The sequence below is a fragment of the Balaenoptera ricei genome, chromosome 13, assembly GCF_028023285.1.
Source record: "Balaenoptera ricei isolate mBalRic1 chromosome 13, mBalRic1.hap2, whole genome shotgun sequence".
Lineage (NCBI taxonomy): Eukaryota > Metazoa > Chordata > Mammalia > Artiodactyla > Balaenopteridae > Balaenoptera > Balaenoptera ricei.
This window is the reverse complement of record NC_082651.1, coordinates 96,209,816-96,225,756: the sequence shown is the minus strand read 5'-3', so window position 1 is coordinate 96,225,756 and position 15,941 is coordinate 96,209,816. Positions and strand designations below refer to the sequence as shown.

Genomic DNA, 15,941 nt, shown 5'->3' with positions numbered 1-15,941 from the left:
ATTCTCAACAGTAAATAATTTCTTCTATAAAAGCAATATTTCGGGTAACATTGTGTCCATATAACCAGTGAAAGGGTGGCTGCTTTGACTAGAATAACAAAAGGACTCTGAGATAAGGTTGCCTACAACGCCGTGGGTGAAATCCATCCATGGCCTCATGCACTAGCAGGAAGTGGCAGCAAAGGTTGAAGGCAGAAGTGTGCACATCGCCGCAGGATGCCACGGATCTGGCTGATTTTATAAACACAAGACCTTGCAGATGCCACAGGATTGTTACCGTAACCTGTAACGGGCTGAATATCCATGAAAGTCCTTTTTCCACCTCGAAGGTGTGTTGGTTGTCTCATGGCAAAATACTAAAAAGACCTGTCAGACTTGCAGATGAGTTGTCTTTTTTTTCTTTTTACACAAAATGCAAGTATCAGATTTGGACATGTGATAGCAAGTGGCTGTCAGTGGCATACTGCCTGGCGGACATTTTTGGAATTGTGAATACACCTGATTTGTCCCTTTGGAGTAAATGGGATGTTTTAACCAAGTGAGCAGCTGAATGGCTGCATGTGTTGAGTGGCCTTATCTCTATATTTACGACCACAGACGTCCAGGGGGCCCCTCATGCTGCCTGACAATTTATTAGATTTCTGGTTTAACTCCCCCATTTCCAAGAGCTATTACACCTCCAATCCCTCCTTAGACCTCGTACAAGCCCCCACGCCGCTCAGCTGATGACTTCCTTCCCATCTCACCGGAACAGTCAGAAAAGCCTTTCCAGCCATTCCCACCAGTGCCTGAGCCTGCGCACACGCTCTCAGTTCACAGATGAATTGCCTACAAGGCCAACCCTTCTGTTTGGGCCGCATATCCTGCACCCCTCTCGCAGCTCAGGGAGAGCCCCCTGAAATCGTGCCCTGTCTCTTCCGCATCAGCATTTTTCTCTCTCTGACAGTTCATTTACATTAGCTTATAAACGTCTTAAGCAAGCAAAGAAACAAAAGCAGACCAAAGTCTCTCTGGACTTTACATCGCCTACCAGCTACGGCTCCCCTGCCTCTGTCTGCAACAGAATTCCTCGCAAGTGAGGTCTACGCTCTTGAACACACTCTATTTGGCGTTCTTGTCAAGGTCGTTGATGGCACCATTGTCCAAATCTGCCGGTCAGCCCCCAGTCCCTGTCCTACCATAGTTCTCCGGAGCACTGGACATAGTTGAGGGCTTCTTCCTTTTGGACACGCTCTCTTCACTTGGCGTCCAGGACACCGCACGCTCCTGGCTACCCTTCTACCCCCCAGGCATTTGGCTCGGGCTCCTTTTCCGGGTCCTCCTTCTGGCCCCTCCTCGTGCATGTGCTGGAGCGCCCAGTCTCACTCCTCACACCTTTTTCTCTGTCTACTCTCACACCCTTGATGACCTTAGCCAGGCTCTTGACTCCCCACTTTATACCTCCGGTTCCTACGTTTCCCCTGAGCATCAAACATCTATTCGACAGCACGTTCAGCATCTCCACTTGGATACCAAATAGGCATCACTAACTTAAACACCTTCTAAACTGAACTCTTGATTTTTTTTCCCCAAACTCTACCATAAGCCCACACCTAAGTCTTCCCTGTCTCAGTAAAATGGCAACTGCATTCTTATGTAGGTTCAGACCCCAAACTTTGCTGTCATCCTTAACTCTTCTCTTTTCCTCGCACCCCTTCCCATAAGGAAAGACTTTTCGCTTATACCTTTGGAATCTATGGAGAAGGTGACCACTTCTCATCAGCATCACCACCCTCACCCTACCAGCAGCCCGCACCCGGCTCATTTCCGTAGCCTCCGAAGTGATCTCCCTGCCCCTCCACCAGCCCCTTCCAATCTACTCTCCAGACCCCCAGTGCAACTCTTCTAAACTATGAGTCAGCTGCCGTCACTCTTCTGCTCTCCATCTCACCGAGAATAAACTCTAACGTCCTTACTATTATCCACAAGACCTTACTCATCACCTGGCCCGGCCATCTCTCTGACCTCCTGCCCTCTGCCACCTCCTCCTGGCTTATTAAGGACCACCTTACTGTCTCAAGGTCTTTGCACTGGGAGTGCTAACCCCCAACAAATCTAAATGGCTAGGTCCCCCAGTTCCTTTTTTAAAAAAATATTTATTTATTTTATTTATTTGGCTGGGCCAAGTCTTAGGTGCGGCGCGCAGGATCTTCGTTGAGGCGTGCGGGATCTAGTTTCCTAACCAGGGATCGAACTGGGGCCCCCTGCATTGGGAGCAGAGTCTTAACTACCGGACCACTGGGAAGTCCCAGTCCCCCAGTTCTTTTATGTCTCCTCTCAAATTTCACCTTTGAGAGGCCTTCCTAGTCCATTTTCTCTAAAATAGCAACTCCCACCCACCCGCAATCTTCATATTCTGCTTTCTTTTTCCTCATGGCAGTGTTTTGCTATCTGACATATTTTATAATTATTTATTTATTTATTATGAGTCTCCCTCAGCTAGAATGTAAGCTTCATGAGGTAGAGATGTTTTTGTTTATTGCTTTATCTCTTCCTTGTATCTAAAAAGTGTCTGGTGACTTCTCTGGTGGCGCAGTGGCTAAGAATCTGCCTGCCAATGCAGGGGACACGGGTTCAAGCCCTGGTTTGGGAAGATCCCACATGCCGCGGAGCAACTAGGCCCATGAGCCACAATTACTAAGCCTGCGTGTCTGGAGCCTGTGCTCCACAACAAGAGAGGCCGCGATAGTGAGAGGTTCGCACACCGCGATGAAGAGTGGCCCCCGCTTGCCGCAGCTAGAGAAAGCCCTCGCACAGAAATGAAGACCCAACACAACCAAAAGTAAATAAATAAATAAATAAAAAAGAATCTGCCTGCCAATGCAGGGGACACGGGTTCAATCTCTGGTCCGGGAAGATCCCACATGCCGCAGAGCAACTAAGCCCGTGCTCCACAACTAGTGAGCTTGCATTCTAGAGCCAGCAAGCCACAACTACTGAGCCTGGGCGCCACAACTACTGAAGCCCACGCGCCTAGAGCCTGTGCTCCGCACCAAAGACAAGCCACCGCAATGGGAAGCCCATGCACCGCAACGAAGAATAGCCCTTGCTCGCCACAACTAGAGAAAGCCCGCGCACAGCAACGAAGTCCCAACGCAGCCAAAAATAAATAAATAAATAAATAAGAAGTGTCTGGCACAAGCTAGGCACTCAGTTGTTTAATGCATAAAAAAGTAACTGCTTTTTTTGAAGTAACTTATGCTATGGAGAGAGCATTTTGAGACTAGATGTTTGCAAATGTGTCCATTGTGATGAAAACACTTGGGTCTATGCATCTTTGTGAGGTATCTTTTTCTGTTATGACTGCCATTAAAAAGAAGTATTAAATTGAACTTAGGACAAAAACTACAAATCGCTGTATTACAGTATTAAGCCAAGATTTAAAGACTAGTGAACTCTTTAATTACATAACTCTTACTAGTATTTTCACTGAAAGGAAAGTTATTTATTATGTTAATAAGTAAATTAAATTTTTATTTTATCAATAAACATATAAACATTTATTTCATATATTTATGAGTGTTCTATAATATACATCACTAGAACAGTCCTGCATGTATATAATATATACAAAAATACATATCTGTATAATGGGTATGCATGCTCATAATTTTTCTCTGGTATTTTGCTGTCTAAGGGGTATGTGTTAGGATAGGATTAGATCTGGGCACATGTTTTAGGTTTTTTTGGTTTTTTAAAATATTTATTTATTTACTTATTTATTTTTGGCTGCGTTGGGTCTTCGTGGCTGCGTGCGGGCTTTTCTCTAGTTGTGGCGAGTGAGGGCTATTCTTCATTGCAGCATATGGGCTTCTCATTGTGGTAGCTTCTCTTGTTGCGGAGCATGGGCTCTAGGCACACGGGCCTCAGTAGTTGTGGCATGCAGGCTCCGTAGTTGTGGCTCATGGGCTCTAGAGCGCAGGCTCAGTAGTTGTGGTGCACGGGCTTAGTTGCTCCGCGGCATGTGGGATCAGGGCTCGAACCCATGTTCCCTGCATTGGCAGGTGGATTTTTAACCACTGCGCTACCAGGGAAGTCCCAGGGTTTTGTTACATCATATTCTACTTCAAGAACCAATGGGAGGGGCTTCCCTGGTGGCACAGTGTTTGAGAGTCTGCCTGCCAATGCAGGGTTCACGGGTTCGGGCCCTGGTCTGGGAAGATCCCACATGCCGCGGAGCGGCTGGGCCCATGTGCCACAGCTACTGAGCCTGCGCGTCTGGAGCCTGTGCTCTGCAACAAGAGAGGCCGCGATGGTGAGAGGCCCATGCACCGCAATGAGGAGTGGCCCCCGCTTGCCGCAACTAGAGAAAGCCCTCGCACAGAAATGAAGACCCAACACAGCCAAAAATAAAATAAGTAAATAAATAAATAAAAGTGAAATTCTTAAAAAAAAAAAGAGAACCAATGGGAGAAATGGCAAAAAATTTAAGGCCATTTTAAATTCACCATAGGCTTCTTCTGCATGTCATTGTGTTTCATTCATGTTGTTTTATGTAGCAGTTGTTCATTCCTCTTCATTACTGTACTGTATTCCATTGGATGACTAAATCACATTTGCTTGTCCATTCTCCTGTTGATGGACATTTGGTTGTTTGTAATTTTTGGCTATTATAAAGAAAGGTTTATGAAAATAATTGTACATATCTTTTGGTGAACATATGCACTAATTTACCTTGGGTATATATCTAGGAGTGGAATTGCTGGGTCATAATTAGCATAGATTTAGTATAACTTCCAAGACTTTTCCAAAATATTCAATTTATACTCCCATCAGGAATGTAGAAGAGACCCAATTCATCCATATTCTTGGCAAACCTTGATACTTTCAATTTTTAAAAAATATTTAGTCATTCTGGTAGATGTGTGGTGGCATCTCAATGTTGTTTTAATTTTTGTTTTTCTGATGACTCATGATGTTAAGCACCTTTCCATATATTTATTGTTCTTTTAGCTGTCCTCTTTTGTGAAATAGTTGTTCAAGTCTAGCCTATTTTTAATTGTTTTTTAATTGATTTGTAAGAATTCTTTGTTACGGAGATAAGTCTTTTGTTGAATATATGAATTATGAATACCTTCTCTCAGTCTTTTGTTTGCCTTAACAATGTCTTTTGATGAACTAAAATTTTAAACTTTAATGAAGTCCAATATAACAATCTTTCCTTTCATGTATAGTGCTGTTTTGTGATCTTTTAAGGAAATCTATCCTATACTAAGCCATAAAGATATTTACCTACTTTTTTTTTTCCTTAGAAGCTTTATGGTTTTACCTATCACACGTAGGTCTGTGATTCATTTCAAAGTAATTTTTGTGTGAGATAGGGGGTCAATAATTTTCATATGAATTCAATTCAAATGATCCAGAATCATTTATTGTAGAACAATCCTTTCCCCACTGAATTTTAGCAGCACCGTTGTTGAAAATCAGGTTATCTTATATGTATTTATGGGTCAGTTTCTGGACTTTGTATTCAGTTCCATTCATCTTCTGTCTATCCTTGCACCACACTATCCGGATTACTATTTAAATTGTTGTTGTTATTGTTTTTCAATGTTAAACCAACCTTGCATTCCTAGAATAAACCCAACGTCATTTTGATTTACTGTTCTATTTATATATTGCTGAATACAGCAAAGGACTTGCACTCAATCTTCTGATATTTCATTTGTTCTGAGGAGAGAATGGACTTTAATTTTTACTTTTCTTGAAATATCCTTGTCAGATTTGGGTGTCAAGTTTAAGGTAGCCTCACAAAATTTATTGGTAACTGCTCTCTCTTTTTCCATTATTTGGAACAGTCTGTGTAAGATGGGTGTTATTTCTTTCTCAAAATTTTGGTAGAATTTACCAGCTGTGCCATTTGAGATTGAGGTTTTCTTTGTGAGAAGTTTTTTTTTTTTATTTATAGAGTCAATTTCTTAAATAGATATAAGATTGTTCAAACCTTGTATTTCTTCTTGCATAGCTCTTGATTATGTGTTTTTCTAGGAATCTGTCCATTCATCAACATTTTCAAATTTATTGTCTTAGAGCTGTATCCTCTTATGATCTTTTTAATGTTTATGGTATCTGTAGTGATGTCACTTTTATTGTTCTAATATTGATTAATTTTGCTTTTCTTCTTGATTGGTCTTTCCAGGGTTTACTGAATTTATGATTCTTTTTAAAGAGTTAATATTAGTTTGTGCCCCCCCCCACCGAATGTTTGCTTTTTCTTTTATTAATCTCTCTTCTTTTTAATTTCCTTCCTTCTATTATTATTATTATTATTACTACTATTATTATTATTATTATCTGGTTTAACCTTCTTTTTATAACTTCTTGAGATGTATGTCTGTATCACTGATTTTCGACCTTTCTTTTTTCTAATACATGAATTTCAGGCTATAAATGTCCCTTCAGATTTAAGTGCATTTCATAATTTTGCTGTGATACATTTCCATTTTTATTCAGTTCAAAATGTTCTGTCAGTCCATTGTGACTGCTCAGTTGATTGGGTTATTTAGAAGTTTATTGCTTAATTTCCAAACAATTGGGAATTTTCTAGTTACTTAGCATATAGTTGATAACACTGGTAGCTGACTTCTCAACAGAAACAATGAAAGTTAGAAGAAATTGAACCATGTCTTCAGAGAGCTGAAAGAACAACTGCTAATCCAGTAATCTATACCCAGAGAAAATATCCTTTATATTCAGTGTCCTCTCTCGCTACAGGCAGAATTGAGTAATAGTTTGTGTTGGATTCTGTGTCTGTCACTTAAGAGGTATGGTACCCTGGGGACATTGACTGCGTGGGCATAATAGTGGTGTGGGGGTCCTTGCTATGGTTAGGTCCTCCTTTTGTTAGGATTGAAGGGCTAAATACATCTCTTGCTGATTACACATTCTTTCTTTAGATATATTAATACCTTCAATCAGGCTTTGGTGTTATATCAAATCTTGGCCCAGGGACTCTTCAATCCCTGTAAGGGTTTATTATCTCCATTCTAATTTTATTTCCCTGTTTCCTCTTCTTGGCATTGCCTCAATATTGCTCCACCATATCACCTGTTATGCAGCTGAACTATTTTCCAGAAATATGCCCCACATTCACTCTCACCTGCAGTACAAGACAGAGTCCATCTCACTGAGCCCTTCTGCCACTGATTATTTCCATTAAGCAAAAATTATCTGTGCCAATCTGACAGGTCAGCAATGGCATGTGAACCAGTTTTAAGAAATGCATATTAAAGCTTCTCTGCTGAAACAGTCATCTAAGTCTTACAGTCTAAGAAGACATTTTCTTCCAAGGAGTCTGACTTTGCTCAAAACACTCAATTTTCTGTTAAGGAATGGCTGGGAAAATCTGTGACTCATTTCTGTGCAACCACATGTCCAAAGTCTCAAATCAAGATACGTCATCTATTTGAACTATTTTGCATATATATAAAAATCTTACAAAGTCATCCATCCATTTAACAAATATTTATTGATCACATCCTATAAGCTAAGTACTGTTCTAGGCCCTGGGTATATAGCAATAAACAAAAAGACAAAACTTCCTGATGCCATGGTGCTCATATTTCAGTTCAATATACTAACTCCAATTTAGTTGGGCAGTCAGCAGTGCCCCCTTCCCATTGTAAAATTTCAACATTTGAAATCAGGGTTTGTCTATAAAATTAGAGGCTTATAATCAAGCTGTTCATATGACAATACTTAATGCTTTGAAGATGGGTAAGGTTTTTTGGAAAGAGTTTGAAGTTTCAGAGCCAAGCCTGGTAAATGACCTGGGTGACACAGCTGGAGAAGAGCATTTATCTAATGCCATGATTAAAATAATAAGACTGAATGCTCCACTGGACTGGGTGCCTCTTGAAGGCAAGGACTCTGTCCTGTTTATCTCTCATTTCCCAACTGCTGGCGCAGTGCCTGCCATATAGTGGGTGTTTAATGACTTTGCAAAAGAAATGAATTGACAGGTGAATAAGGAGTGAGTGAATACAGAGCTACTCGTTTGGTGATCTCCTCTACTCTCATGACTTTAAATACTATCTAGACAGAGATAAATCCCAAATATATATCTCCAGTCCAGCACTTGCCTCTGAATACTAGACTGCTATATCCAATTGCCTTCTCATCCTACCTAGAGGTCTTATAAGCATCTCTAACTTCACAGGTCCAAAGTCAAATTCCTGATTCCTCCTCTACCCCCCTCCCAAACTGGTCCACCCAGTCTGCCCCTACTCTGTCAAATACAGCTTCACCCTTCCAGGTGCTCAGGACAAAAATCTTGAAGTCATCGTTGACTCCCTTCATCCTCAATAGCTGCTTTGATGGGCTTCTTATCCATCAAGATATCCTTATGGTTCTACCTTCAAAATATACATGTCCAGAATCTGTCTACTTCTCACTGTCTCCACTGCTTTTACCTGGTTCAAGCTACCAGGATTATTGTAACAGACTCCTGACTTGCCTCCCAACGTCTATCTTTGCCCCCTAGCAGTCTAGTCCCCCCACAACAGCCAGAGTAATCTGTTAAACATGTAAGATTGTGTAACTCCCCCAACGGCGTCTCCAATTTCTCCAAGTCTAAGTCCTTAGAGCTGTATTTTGCCGCTGCCTCATTTTCTACTCTCCCTTTAGCTCACTGTTCCAGCCACTTGCTGACCTCCTTGCTGATCCTTAAATGGTCTGGCATGAGGTTCAGGACTAGGGCCTTGGTACTCACTGTTCCCTCTGCCGGGAATGAGGTTCCCAACATGGTTCCTGCTCCCTTGCCTCAAAGGTCACCATCTCAGGGAGACCTTTCTTGACCACTCCATTTAAAACTGAAACCACAGTATGGCTCCCATTCTCCTTTCCTGTTTTATTTTTCTCCTTGGCGCTCGTGCCCGTTTAACATACCATATATTCTCCTTATGTATTTTTGTCTCTCCCCACCAGATTATAATCTCCATAAAGGCAGGAATTTTTGTTTACTTTGTTCACTGCTGAACCCCCAAGACCTAAAACAGCGCCTGTTTAATGAAATGAAAGTGCCCAATGAAGGGACAACAATGAAGCTAAATTTAACGAGCATTTACCATGTGAGGCTCCATCGCAAGGGACCCACAGGTAACAGCTAATTTTTACAGAGGAGGAAATTGAGGCACAAAGAAGCAGAAAAGCCGTGATTACAAACCCAGGTCTAACTCAACCACGTGTTCTTTTCTCCAGAACCCGGTGCCTCTCCTGTGCCAGAACCAGGTGGAGAGCCCCGAGCGCTCTGAGTCCACGCCACCGCTCCCCCCTCGCAGCCCGAAAGCAGGAGAGCGGCCGGGAAGGAACGGCTGTCGGAACAGAGAGTGAATCCTCTCAGCAGTAGGCACCGCCCACTTTTTTACTGATTGGTTTTAGTTACCTCGACTAGGAAAGGGATGCTGTCTGGGGATGCAGGATTAGTGGAGCTTCATCCCGGAGCTAGCGGAAGCTTTCCCGCCGCCGCAAGAGACGGAAATTCAAAGTCAAGGGTCTCGGTTTCCGTCCGGAGGGCTCTTCCCGCCGCTCCCGGAAGCTGCGCTCGCTGCCGGGGTAACGGGCTCCGGCGGCGGCGGCGGCGGCGGTGGCGGTGCCGTTATGGACTTGGAGGAGGCGGTGAGTGGGTCGAGTGTCGCGCAGCCGGGCGGCGGGGCGGGAGGGGAGGGAGGCTGAGGAGAAGGGGTGGAGGACGCCGGTTGGCTGTGGGGGCGACCACTGGCCGAACGGGGACGGGGCGGAAGGCTGCGGGGTGGGGACAGGGATGGGGCTGGCGACAGGGATGGGGCTGGCGGGGCTGGCGGGCCGCGTGTGCCCGCGCTTTGGGGGAAGAGGCTGGAGTTTCTGGCTGGGTTAAGTTGTGGGTGAAGGGACGGTGGGGTGTTGGTCGATGTGGGTGTGTTTCGGGAGGAGGCTGAAGTTGTGGGTTTTGTGGGGTGGCCACCCACGTGGCTCATCTCCTCTAAACGGGACCACCTAGAAGTTCCCTTTGATGCTGGAGGTTGGGCGACGGAGGCCGGGCTTGGAACCAGAATGCCCCCAAGTAACCCCTGCCGGTGTCTCTGCGAATCTTAGCCATGGCCTGTGCAGGAATTCCAAATTCGCGTTTGGGGACACTCCAAGATTACGATAGTTATCCACATGGGGTCACTGAAAACTTGACCAACTTGTCGAAATAGATTTGGCATGCATTTTGACCCACCTCATAAAACGCCACTCTTTGATGGTGTTAGAGGAATAGTCGGTAATTAGATCAACGATAATAAGATTTCTCGCAGCAGAGAGTTGCGAATGGATAATTTGGTGCCAGTCTATGTATGTACAGAAGCATTATGGTGATAGAAGGCCTTACTCATTGTAGATGCTCAATAAATGTCTACTGAATGAGGGTTAACGTCTGTAGATGCTAGGTTAATGAAATTAGCAATTAGAACTCACCATTAGCATGTATAGTTATGAGTAGGGATCTTGTCTGTTTTGCTCACCCTCAAATCCCCAGTACCTAGTTAAGTGCGTAGTACATACATAGTTGGTACTCCTTATATTGCTGAGTGAACAAATCGAAACTTGAAACAACCCTAATAAAACTCTGGTTCCTTTGTGGAGGGTATGTGTTCTTAGTGTCCTGGAGGAAGTTCCAAATGGTATGCTATTTCTATTTTTTAAGTCTTCTCTATACTTGAATCTTATCATCTTTTTCCTCACAGCATGTTCAAGGAGTTTTATTTACTCACCTTTTTTTTTCCCACTTTACCCCTACCACCTTGTCTTCTTTGTCTTTTTTTTTTTTTCACCCTCACACTGCATATTTTAGAAACATTTCTTTAATAGTTTAATTCAGTTTCCAATGGCTCAGACTGAACTGTTCTTCATGTTTATAGATAATCCCTCTGGTATATTTTCTATTCTCAGTGATTCTTTATGTATAGAGTAAAATTGTAGGGAACCCTCTAAGTAGAACTGCAGGGTTTAGGTACAATGTATTGAATGTGGTTTTCCTTTTGTCCTACAGAAAGAGTTCAAAGACCGCTGTTCTCAGTGTGCTGCTGTCTCTTGGGGTCTCACTGATGAAGGCAAATATTATTGCACTTCTTGCCACAATGTTACAGAAGTAAGTAACAGACCTCATTTATGAATTTGCTTGTGCTTTAAAAGTTGCAGTTTCAGCCTAATGTGTGGCATAGGTCCCCCCAAAACTGATCTATTTTTATTACTCAGGCAATGTCCAAATATGAAGAATGTAAGCGGTCCTCAAATGCTTACACAAGGGTTGAAGACTTTGTAAGGTAGATTTAGGATGAGTTTTTGAAATTATGTTGGGCCACATATATAAATGTTTTCCTGATTCAGACTGTGTAGTATGTATATAAGGGGAAATAATTAAAATTGCACTTACAAGATGATGCATTTATTTTTATTAGTTACCACTTATTTAAGAGTTTTTAATGTATTGTGGTAGCTTAGAGGTTTGGAAGACGGAATGTTAGACTATTGGGAGTATGAGAAATGTGCTTCATCGTCATTATATCTTTGTACAGTGCCTTACACATTACAGAGTGTTTTCTCATCCATTAATTCATCCCCTCCTCATAACAACCTGTGAGATATGTATACTATTACACCTATCTGTACATGGGGCAAGCAAGACTCATCAGTTGAGTGAGTTTGCCATAGTCACATGGATAGAGTGCTGAGCCAGGACTTGAACCTCAGGCTTCCGATGCCAGTGGTCATTTTATTCCACCACACCTGTCTCTTAAGGTAGAGGTTGGCCTGCTGTCCTGTGGAACCTTGGTAAATGAGGCTACCTTCACCCTGGGAGTGCTAGGTCCTCTCCTGGTTACCACACCTTCAGGGCAGTATAACCAAAATAATCAAGGGTGTGGATAGCCTGCTATGGGACAGGCTAAACATGCCAGGACTCTGCTCTCTGGAAAAGGATTTGCTCAAAGTCTACAGAGCCAGGAAGGAACAGATATACTACCTTTGCCGTATAGGCCTATATAAGAAAGGTAAATTTGGGACAAATATAAGTAACTGTGTGAACTTCTTCTGGCCAGGATGGAGTAACAGGAGCCCACCTTAAACAACTAAAAGCCTGGACAAAATGTATGAAGTAAAAAATTGTTTTCTTGAGAAAAGCGGTTAATTTAGCTTGCAACTCAGTCACCCAAGAGCTTTTCCTTGAGACAGTCTTTGTTCTTCAGTCTGCTTCCCATTTGGTCACGCAGGGTATTAAGAAGATATGTACTCACTGGATGAAATTGTTGAGGTGACGGATATGTTCATTACCTTGTTTGTGGTGATGGTCTCGTGGGTGTACATACATACTCACACATCAGCTTGAACACTTTAAATGTGTGCAGTTTGCTTTGATGTATATTGAGGCATTAATAGTTTTTGCTTTTGTACCAGCAGTGCAAATGTAAACATGGTGAAGGAAGATGTGTCTAAATGGACTGTTTATCGTTAGCAGATGAAGTCAGCATATACCATTTTCGGAGAAATTAAACTACGTTAACTAATTGCTTCCTTTTATTTCTGTCTTTGATAATGTTTCTGTTTGTTTCTGTCTGATAAAATCTGCTGCAGTCGTTTTTTAACTTGAAAGCCCCTAATACCACTGTTTCCACATCTGAAAGATATCAGCCTGTGTGGAATAACTTGTCAAGAATGTAGCATTCTTGAGGGTGGGCACCATCTTTCAACAGATGCAGAACCTGTCTCAGTGCCTCCCATGTGATAGGCAGAACTCTGTGTTGCACAACTATAGTGGTTTCTCTTGGCTTTATTGTCTTCATATAGAGTGTGACACGATCAGTCCTTCCTGGAGAGCAGGGGTGTGGCGTGGCGGTGTGGAAATCCAGCGGGTGGGGGACGGCCGATGAGACGGTGGTTTGCACCTGCAAAGAGTGGAAGCTGTGGCACAACTTTCCCTGTTTTTCTGCTCCTTTCATTGCCCTTCAACTTACTCTGTATATAATTCTCATGTTTTAGATACTCCACCGTCTGGAAGAAGGCCTTCTGAACTGATAAAGGACTTAGAGAATGTTATCTTGATTGATTTTATACAGGAAAAAAATTTTCAGGTCTTAAATCTGGCCAATTTATATTATAGACATTCTCGGAAGTATTTTGTGGCTATTTAATAAAGGTGTATGCTAGAATTGTGTGAGTTTAATAGATTTTTATGATCATAAGAGCAGATTTATTGTAGACAATTTAGAAATTATGAAGATGAAAGCTAAAATTATCAGTGATCTCAGCATACAACATTTCTTTCGATAGCTTCCATTTAGTCTTTTTTTTTTCCTGTACATGAGAAGGGAAAGGGGATGTGGGTGAGTACCACTGAATCTTCTTTCTTAATAAATATTGTCCTGTGTTATTCTAAACATTTGTGGATGTGTTAACTGACTGTATAAATACTCCACAATATAACTATTCAGTAATTTAATTAGTTACAGCTTCAGTTTGTATATGTAGCTTTTTCTAGCTTTTAGTTATTTCACATTTTGTCTAATCCAGATTTTAAGCCTTTTTTTTTTTTCCTTGCCTACTCTTTATAGGTTTTACCTGTTTTTGCTGGGTAACTGCTTCGGTGTGTATTCTCACGTGTCTTATTTTCTCAGTGTGGCCAACCCAGTCCACCAGAACTGCTTTGAATGTGTTTTCTTTAACAGGAGAGAATGTATTCCAAAGATCCTGTTAGAGACATTTCTTTTGTTCTTAATGAAAGTTGAAGATAAATTTCATTCCAAATCTCTAAATTTGGACAAATATATAAATGTTCCCTGTTGGTTAAAAATCTTCACCTTTTCCCCATCATTTAGACCTAATTCTTTTATATTTTGGTTGTGAGAGAACCAGAATCTTAGGTACCAGCCCTTGAGAAGACTTGGAATTGAAGACTTTGGGATGAACTGTACTCAGCATTTAGTCATTCTAAAATCCTATAGGTTTGATTAAGAATAAAAGTAGCACTTTTATAATTTCATAAATAAAGCTGTTTTAGAGTATTATTCAAACACATAGAAAAGTAGGATGAAACTAATCTGTGTGTAGTTTAGGCATTGCTGACTACAGTGAATACAGAACTTACTTTAATTTCAAAGTATGTTTTGGATAGAGAAAAAAGTGAATAAATTTGACTTTACAATTGGTTTCAAACAATTAAAAATTGATTTAAAATAAAAGTTTATTCATTTGACATACATTTATTTAGTGTTTACTGTATTCCTGGCACAGTTTTAGGTACTGAGAAATTTTGAATCAGAAAGCAATATAAAGGCTAACCAGAATGTTACACTTTATCTAATTTTCCCAAAATATTACCATCATTGGTCCTGGCACTCACAGTCTGGTTCATTATACATCCCAGAGCATGCTTGGCAGTATATTTAAGGAGATGTAAAACTATCTTTTATGGTCTTTTTAATGGTCTGCTTCTATTTCCTGCAGAGATCTAGGGAAGTTATAAACACTGGGGCTATTCCTAATACTAAAATACAAGCCATCAACCGGGGACTTAAAAGAAAACGAAAACTTGGTAAGCTCTTTCGTCATATGTGCTTAGCATTTTTCAATCATGTTTTCACTTTCATGATTTGGGGATGTGGAATGGAATTTTAAATAGATTCTAAAGAAGTTGCCAGAATTTTAAGCAGGTAATCCAAAGTAGAATTAGAGTGGATAATTATTGATGGTAAAATTGGAAGCACATGTCTTAAAACATGTCCATTTTTTATTCTGCTTATTGTTAATGACTTGATTTTCCAGTGGAGCAACTATTATGCAAAAAATCATAATAGCAAAGGTAGCATATTTCTTTTTGTCTGTTGGTATATGTTTTTCTGTTTTATATCTGTTATCTATTATATGATTTTCTGTGCTTTTAAAGAAAAATGCTTATTTTCTGAAATGAATCAGCTGTGGAGTTGTCAGGTTAGGCAAGTTAAACATGATATTCAGCTTTCAGAAATCCATTTCTCACACTGAATTTTGAACACACCCTTTTAAAATAGGGAAAATTATTTTCCCTTAAAATAACCTCAGCATGGGTGTGCTTTGAAAGGTAATCTATTTCATTAATCCAGTGAGTACATAATAATTAACCATTATTGAGAAGAATCTGAGGTTAAGTTTAGCTGATGCTTTTTATTTCTGTGACTAATTGCCTAGGGCCAGATTCTCAGGTTTGAAACTAGGCTAATGGTAATGGTGGACTCTTCTATCTGAGGTAGCTTTAAGGATACACACATGAAATGTATTATATATATAAATGTTAATGAAATACATTGCTGTTCTTAGATGAATAACAGAGAGACTGCCTAAATGCCAACTCATGTTCCTGTTTAACCTTTAGTAGTGACTATTTTTATTAGGCTAAACCTGATTAATTTTAATTAAATTTTATTAGAGTAAAACCTGATTAATTTGGACTTGACCTATCTAATAGTTAAAATTGTATATTTTAAACTTAAATTGCTGAGGGAACGTCAGGTGCTTCAAATTAAATGTTGAGTCTTATATTCAACCTCTTTGTCCTTAGTTGTTTCTTCATCTGTAAAGTGAGAATGTAATACCATTTATTATATAGAATAGGAACCCAGACTGAGAATTTAAAATACGACTTTATCAGTTTGTCAGAGCGGTGTGCAGGAAGGAGAGAGCACACATGGATAGAGCTTGGAGAGTTTAAACTCCCTCACCTTTGGAAAGCGTCAAAATTACAGGCTTCCTATTTTACTCCTATACAAGCTAAGACCCTTTCCAGAAAGTGCGTTAGTCAGCAGGGGTGGGGAGGCCTTGTGACATTTGAGGTAAGGGAGGGGCATAGGAGTCCTGTGACATTCTGAGGGGAGAGAGCCTCTTCGAGTCATGGTAACAGACTTCAGAAGCTGTGC

At 41.0% G+C, this 15,941-nt stretch overlaps 1 protein-coding gene and 1 long non-coding RNA gene across 7 annotated transcripts in view; one reads left to right on the top strand and one right to left on the bottom strand.

Annotated features, from left to right (window-relative positions):
• LOC132376574 (uncharacterized) overlaps positions 1 to 9,574 on the bottom strand; it is a 74,833-nt gene extending 65,259 nt beyond the window's left edge. For all 3 annotated transcript variants that reach the window (XR_009506355.1, XR_009506353.1, XR_009506354.1), the window contains exon 1: positions 9,422 to 9,574. This is a non-coding gene — a long non-coding RNA (uncharacterized LOC132376574). The remainder of the gene's footprint in view (positions 1 to 9,421) is intronic.
• TAF1B (TATA-box binding protein associated factor, RNA polymerase I subunit B) overlaps positions 9,550 to 15,941 on the top strand; it is a 63,125-nt gene continuing 56,733 nt past the window's right edge. For all 4 annotated transcript variants that reach the window (XM_059942230.1, XM_059942234.1, XM_059942231.1 and 1 more), the window contains exons 1-3: positions 9,550 to 9,654; positions 11,048 to 11,146; positions 14,497 to 14,584. In XM_059942230.1, coding sequence (XP_059798213.1) covers positions 9,637 to 9,654; positions 11,048 to 11,146; positions 14,497 to 14,584 — 205 coding nt within the window. In that variant the 5' untranslated portion in view covers positions 9,550 to 9,636. The remainder of the gene's footprint in view (positions 9,655 to 11,047; positions 11,147 to 14,496; positions 14,585 to 15,941) is intronic.